The sequence below is a fragment of the Temnothorax longispinosus genome, chromosome 10 (genome assembly GCF_030848805.1).
Source record: "Temnothorax longispinosus isolate EJ_2023e chromosome 10, Tlon_JGU_v1, whole genome shotgun sequence".
Lineage (NCBI taxonomy): Eukaryota > Metazoa > Arthropoda > Insecta > Hymenoptera > Formicidae > Temnothorax > Temnothorax longispinosus.
Window position 1 is genome coordinate 8,716,095 of NC_092367.1, and position 7,013 is coordinate 8,723,107.

The 7,013-nt window shown below is 41.2% G+C and overlaps 1 protein-coding gene across 1 annotated transcript; it reads left to right on the plus strand.

Moving 5' to 3' along the window:
* The first annotated feature begins 3,382 nt into the window (after positions 1–3,382).
* LOC139820011 (uncharacterized) lies at positions 3,383–6,572 on the plus strand. Its single transcript, XM_071789895.1, has 9 exons — positions 3,383–4,123; positions 4,183–4,361; positions 4,433–4,606; positions 4,680–4,862; positions 4,936–5,116; positions 5,192–5,372; positions 5,481–5,816; positions 5,897–6,246; positions 6,332–6,572. The coding sequence occupies exons 7-9, from the start codon at positions 5,485–5,487 to the stop codon at positions 6,556–6,558; spliced, it is 909 nt and encodes a 302-aa protein (XP_071645996.1). The 5' UTR covers positions 3,383–4,123; positions 4,183–4,361; positions 4,433–4,606; positions 4,680–4,862; positions 4,936–5,116; positions 5,192–5,372; positions 5,481–5,484; the 3' UTR covers positions 6,559–6,572.
* Positions 6,573–7,013: the final 441 nt, after the last annotated feature.

A 7,013-nucleotide genomic window follows, 5' to 3' on the forward strand; every position in this document is an offset into this window, starting at 1 on the left:
TAATTCGCCGGGCAGACAATCCGGGATGTGGCCTCGCTATCCTCGCAAGGGAAAACGTCGTCTCGTCCTTCGCTGTGAATACGTCTTGCTGCTTCCTTGGATTTATCTCCTCGGGAATGTAATTCGTCCTTTCTTAACTTCTGTATATAACGCACGCACGCACGGTGTAACGTTCGAGTACAACTGTTCCGAAATATATCCCTTATATACCGGGAATACAAGATTATGCGGGTCGAGGAATTCAGCGATTCCCGAAACGATGCTTTCGCTACCGAATATTGCGATGATCTGCCTCGCGCGCTTTCTTCGACGCAAGCACGGACCGGAATCAACAAAACACGATCGGCCTAACTTTCCTCGCCGCGCTCCCCTGGCCTTTGTCGCTACCCGAGCGCTGCTGCTAACCTCCTCCATCTCGCTCCATCTTACAACTATCTAAACAAAAAGAAAAAGTCAAAAAAGAAAAATAAGAGCGTAATTACAATAGAAGACACCGGTCAAAAAAATTATCGAAACTTAATGTAAATGATAGGGTATGTATAGGTAACGGACATTCGAGCGTATGCTAAAATCGTAAGGGCAGATAGTAATCCAAACGCGTATATTATTAGAACAGAAAGAGGTAGTACTCTTAGAAGAAACCGATGGCATCTAGTATTAGCGCGTTACAAACAAAACACGAAAACAAATAAATACCATGCCCCGATAGGGATAGAGAGAGAAAGTGAGCATGTCGTGGATGAAAATATAGACGAGCAGGTTGTAAATGGTAATCCGGAACCGGTAAGAACTGACAACAGCGTACAGGGAACAAGTAGTCAGTCAGAAAGCGAACCAACGAGCATAGAACCTGAGCAAAGCGAAGGGAATAGATTCCCACGAAAATCGGAGCGTGACAAGAGACCTAACTCGCGTTTTCGTGATTTCTTTCTATATTAGAGATTGCTGTATTATGCGCATTATTCTGTATTCATTTTAATTCTTTTTAATAAAATAGGAAGGGTGTTGCGTGAACGTGTGACTGCATTATCGACGGAACGCGGGAGGCACGGACGAGGGAGAGAGCGCGCCAGAACAAAGCGGCACGACACACGGCACGGAACACTCTGCCCGGAAACGTATCACGATAACACGAGTTTATCTTAATCTTCCTTCCTGAAAGGTCATCCCGATACATAAAGAATTATTAATACATCAATATGTGGTTGAAAAACAGGAAAATAGTTGTAATATTAAGGTAGAGGTAGGAATAAAGAAAAAGAGAGAAAATTATATTTTGTAGTTTTAAGATTAGGCTTTGAGTTTCGCACACAGAAGTTATGGAAGATATGAGTTTAAGGTATATGATAGGTTCTGGAGTATAAGGTTTATAGAGAGAATGGATTAATTTAGAATTCAAATTTTATAAGTTTTAAGATGCCAGGAATGTTATTTTAGAGATAAAGCGAGATATTTGTTCTTCCTGGGTTTAAAGAAGATTTGAGAAGAATTTAGAAATATATGGAATATTATTAATATTAGTTGTTGCGCGTTGTTGTATGAAGGTATGTGTGTGTGTGTGTATAGGTGAATAATGTCCGTTTCTTGGCCTACTGCTGAAGCGGATTAGGTTCAAATATTTTTTAGTTTAGGTTGTGAGTTTAACGTGAAAATAATGTTTAGTCGTTTAGGGTTTAAGGGATGGTTTTTCTAAAAGAAATTTAAAAAAGTACGGAATAATGAATTAACAGTTGGACTTGGTTAGAGGGCGTGTTAGTGAGTGGATGTGCGGTAAGATTGTGTGGTGAGACTAAGCGAGTTTTGAGTAGGTAGAGAATAGTGAGCGATAGCGCAGAGTAAAAGGCAACTTGTTTGGAAGGCTCTGTATAGGTGTAGGTGGAGGCAGGCCTAGAAGTAGCCGTTTTTGTGCGAATTACAGCCCGGAATAGCGAACGGTAGACATTAGGTTATGGCGTCGCGTAGCTCGCCGAACGCGGGAAGCGCGGGCATTGTCGGTAACAGCGGCAAAGTAGGTAGAAGTAAGACTGATAGCAAAGCGGATGATAAACAGCGTAAATTAGAGATAGGTAAAACAGTGACATTTAGGGATGAGAAGGAAGTAAAACACAGTATAAATACAATTAGAGATGAAATAAAGGAAATGAAGGAACAGATTTTCAAGGAAGTAGGTAAAATAGAGGAGGTAAAAGAAAGTTTTGCGCAATACGTTGAAGAAAAGAAAGGTAAGGAGGAACAAGACAATGAGAGATTAAGGGAAATTGAAAGAAAATTGATTGATTTGGAAAATAGATGGATTAGTTGGCTGGAGCGCTGCGAGAGAGGTGAAGATAAGGAAAACGATACGGAGATCGGAAGTAAAAGCGAAGGTCGAAGAAGTGCTAGCGAAAGTAGATTTTCCATAAATAGGAGCAGATGGGGAAGTAGCTATGCAGGATCTACTGTAAGCGAGGATAGGTTAAGCGTCAGGGAGGTAGGTAAGCTTAAGAGATGGATGAAAGATAAAGAAAATGAAGATAGAAGGAATAATATGGTAATCAAAGGGATACGTTTGGAACAGGAAAGGGACTGGAATACGTAGGCGCAAAAATTTTTATCAGAAAAATTAGGTATAAGATGCAGCGTCATTAATGTGAGGAAAAGCGGCACTGTTGTGGTATCTCGTGCCCGTAAGGTGCTGCCACACACCTGCGTCACGATAGGCGAGCGAAGAATGTTATGTACGTCAGCGGACAATACGAGCAGTCGTGCTGGGATCTGCAAATTAACTAAGATCCCAGTGCTATAAATTAATAATGCACAAAAAAATGGTGAACTTGATTGGGAACTCATAGCCGATGCAATCGCCCAAGGACGAACCTCTATCAAGTGAATAAAATCGAGTTGATCGATATCTGCAAGGAATACGGCGTAGAAGCAACGAAAGAAGACAGCCTCGATATAATTCGGCAAGTGTTGAACGCCTTTGTCAAGAATTTCAAGGACAAACAAACTAAGGAAGTAACCGAAAGGGAGGAGAACGCAGTTATCAAATCGACGAACGTGAAAAGTACGATCCAAGAGCGATCCACAATGGCGTCAATTCTAGGAAATGTCAACACCTTCAAACGGGGGTCATGCTGGGAGACGTTCGAGGACCAGTTGGAAGCATTTATCTTGCTCAATGATATCCCGGAAGAGAAAAAAACGGCATTGTTAATCACGCAGCTTGCACCGGACGTATTTAAGGATCTGCAGATCGTTTGCGAGCCGGAAAAGCCCATCACGTTGTCGTACAAAGTTTTAAAAGAAAAATTGGTACAACTATTCGCATCAAAGCGAAACGAACATTTACAATGCTACGCTTTCCGCGAACGAAAGCAGAAACCAGACGAAAAAAATCAAAGATTTCGTTCTGGCCCTGAGATTACTGGCTAAAGAGTGTAAATTTGCCAACACTGAGTTTGACAAACAAATCAAGGTCCAACTTATAGCAGAAGCCACAAATGATCTAGTCAGATATGAGCTCTTAAAATCATCGGAGTCGACGTTAACAGAGATGGAGCGTCTGGCCGAAACAATGGAAATGGCTAGTGTACATAAGACGGATCCCGTAAAGGTTGTTCTACATAGAGGTTGTAAGCTGGTATTAACGCAGTAGCAGTACGTCTCAGGGAAGCGCTTTTCGGTGTAGCAGGTCGTAACAGTGGTAGTAAGCGAAGTGCTACAACCGCACATATTCCACATAGAGGTTTTAAGCAGTTTTAAGTTGGTATTAACGCAGTAGCAGTACGTTTCAGGCATAGACTATAGAAGATCAAGAAAGCGTTTTCCCGATGTAATAGGTCGTAACAGTGGTAGTAGTGAAATGAACCAAATCCATTTCTTACGGCGTACGTTCTACGTCGTCAATGGCGGGACACGCTGCGCACAGTCACGGCCTGTCAGGGGAAGTGTTTTTGCTCGGCATCTTGTATCGACGAAGTTAATGACTGAACTGGCGCCTTTCGAGGCCCTCTATCCTGGGGATTTTACTACTATACGACGAGTGGTTCGCCCTGGCCTATATTTGAGCAGCGCTCGACGGCCATCAGAAGAAGAAGAAAACGGAGAAGTGTTGACACGTGTTGGATCGTCGTGCTATCAAGTAAGTATATTCATATATATATTTGTTAAAACGTAACTAATTCCAATTAATCGGAACAGAGAGAAGTATCACGTGGATCTGTCTGCAAGTCACATCGTTCGTTGTGCTGCTTTCGAGAGGTTGTCGTCGTCAAGTTGCTAGAAGTTTGAATCACGTGAATAAGTACGTTGTGAATCGTTTGTCGTGTCTGCATGGTCTTCGCTCGAGTTTATTATACGAAAGTCCTCGTGCTATCACAGTAAGTATATTCAAACATATATATATATATATATTTTTTAAAACGTAACTAATTCCAAATAATCGGAACAGAGAAGAAGTATACACGTGGATCTGTCTGCAAGTCACATCGTTCGTTGTGCTGCTTTCGAGAGGTTGTCGTCGTCAAGTTGCTAGAAGTTTGATCACGTGAATTTATGTGAATCGTTCGTCGTGCCTGCATGGTCTTCGCTCGAGTTTTTATACGAAAGTCCTCGTGCTATCACAGTAAGTATATTCATACATATATATATATACATATATATTTGTTAAAACGTAACTAATTTCAAATAATAATTAGAACAGAGAGAAGTATACACGTGGCGTGGATCTGTCTGCAAGTCAATCGTTCGTTGTGCTGCTTTCGAGAGGTTGTCGTCGTCAAGTTGCTAGAAGTTTGATCACGTGAATTTATATGAATCGTTCGTCGTGTCTGCATGGTCTTCGCTCGAGTTTATTATACGAATGTCCTCGTGCTATTACAGTAAGTATATTCAAACATATATATATATATATATTTTTTTTTAAACGTAACTAATTCCAAATAATCGGAACAGAGAAGAAGTATACACGTGGATCTGTCTGCAAGTCACATCGTTCGTTGTGCTGCTTTCGAGAGGTTGTCGTCGTCAAGTTGCTAGAAGTTTGAATCACGTGAATAAGTACGTTGTGAATCGTTTGTCGTGTCTGCATGGTCTTCGCTCGAGTTTATTATACGAATGTCCTCGTGCTATCACAGTAAGTATATTTAAACATATATATATATATATTTTTTTTTTTTTAAACGTAACTAATTCCAAATAATCGGAACAGAGAAGAAGTATACACGTGGATCTGTCTGCAAGTCACATCGTTCGTTGTGCTGCTTTCGAGAGGCTGTCGTCGTCAAGTTGCTACAAGTTTGAATCATGTGAATAAGTACGTTGTGAATCGTTCATCGTGCCTGCACGGTCTTCGCTGGAGTTTATTATACGAAAGTTTTCGTGCTATCACAGTAAGTATATTCATATATATATATATATATATATATATATATATATATATGTTAAAACGTAAATAGCATCTTATAAAGGTTTTTAATTTAAAATAATAATTGGAACAGAAATATGGATATTTTGAGAAATACCGGTCTGTGGCATCTATATCTTTTAAATTGGAACAATTTGATACTGCTGCAATACGTCTTGCTGAGGAGAAGAAGGAGAGTGACTCATCGCCGGTGGTGGGTTCGGCCGGTAAATCGGGTGAGAGACGCCCAAGGTTTCTACTGTAACCTCGTCAGGGAACTTATTGATACTGATCACGAAGAATTTTTTGGGTTGTTCCGAATGTCGCCTGATCAGTTTCATCTTTTGGTTGTCCTCCTTCACCCTCGTCTTAAAAAGCGAAGTAATCGCACACCACTACCAACAGACCTTCGTGTTGCCGTCACATTGCTGTGAGTTTCTTATATAGTTTTTTTAGCCTTGCTTGTTTCTGTTCAGTCTATTTTAATGTCATCTGTGATAAACTTTGCAGGTACTTGGCTCAAGGAGATACAGCCAAACTGAAACATGCTGAATTTAGGATTGGGACATCCACGGTGTACAAAGTCATACACGAAACTTGCAGAGAAATTTGGAACGTACTTCAGCCTTATGTTCTGAAAGTTTCCAGCAAGGAAGACTGGAAGACAATTAGTGATGGTTTCATGACATCCTGGCAGTTTCCCAATTGCCTAGGGGCCATCGATGGTAGACATATGAGGATTCAAGCACCCAGAAATTCAGGATCGAATTTCTTTAATTATAAACAGTTCTTCAGTATGGTTATGATGGCAACATGTGATGCACAGTACAAGTTTACATGGGTGGATGTCGGACAGTTTGGTAAGTGTTATTCTTCATTGCATTTTCTGTAGCTATAGAATGATAATCGCCAAGTGGAAAGTTTGAATTGTTTTCTTTTTTTTAGGTTCCATAAGTGATGGCGGCGTATGGGCCAACACTGATTTTGCTGACGATTTAGCATCCGGAAATGTGTCTTTGCCTGATCCCAGCCCAATTCCAGGAAAAGAGAGACCCTTCCCCTATGTGTTTGTAGGGGATGAAGCGTTCCCGCTCACAGAGTATATGATGCGACCGTACCCAAGGAGAACACTGACCGATGAAAATAGAATTTTCAATTACCGTTTGTCCTGAGCACGGCGGGTAATTGAGAACACTTTCGGAATTTTGACTGCACGATGGAAGATCCTACATAGACCACTTGCCATGTCGCCTACCAACTGTGAAAATATCTTCAAGGTCCTTCCCTGCCTTCATAATTTCATTATGATGGGTGAAGAAGGAAAAAATTGGAATGATAGACAGTACTGCCCCAGAAACATGATTGATGCGGAAACAGAGGATGGGACCATCACATACGGGGAATGGAGGAACTACTGTTCTCAACACTTTGCCAGGCTTGGCCGAGTCGGGGCTAATCGAGCTGGAGATACTGCTAACGGGATGAGAAATTATCTACGAGAATACTTTTTGTCTCCTATTGGAGAGGAACAGGCACCTTGGCAATATGACCGTGCTTTCAGGGGAGATGTCATCAACCCTCCGAAGTAATCAACAATGACCAAACGATCTACAACGTTGAGTTTTAT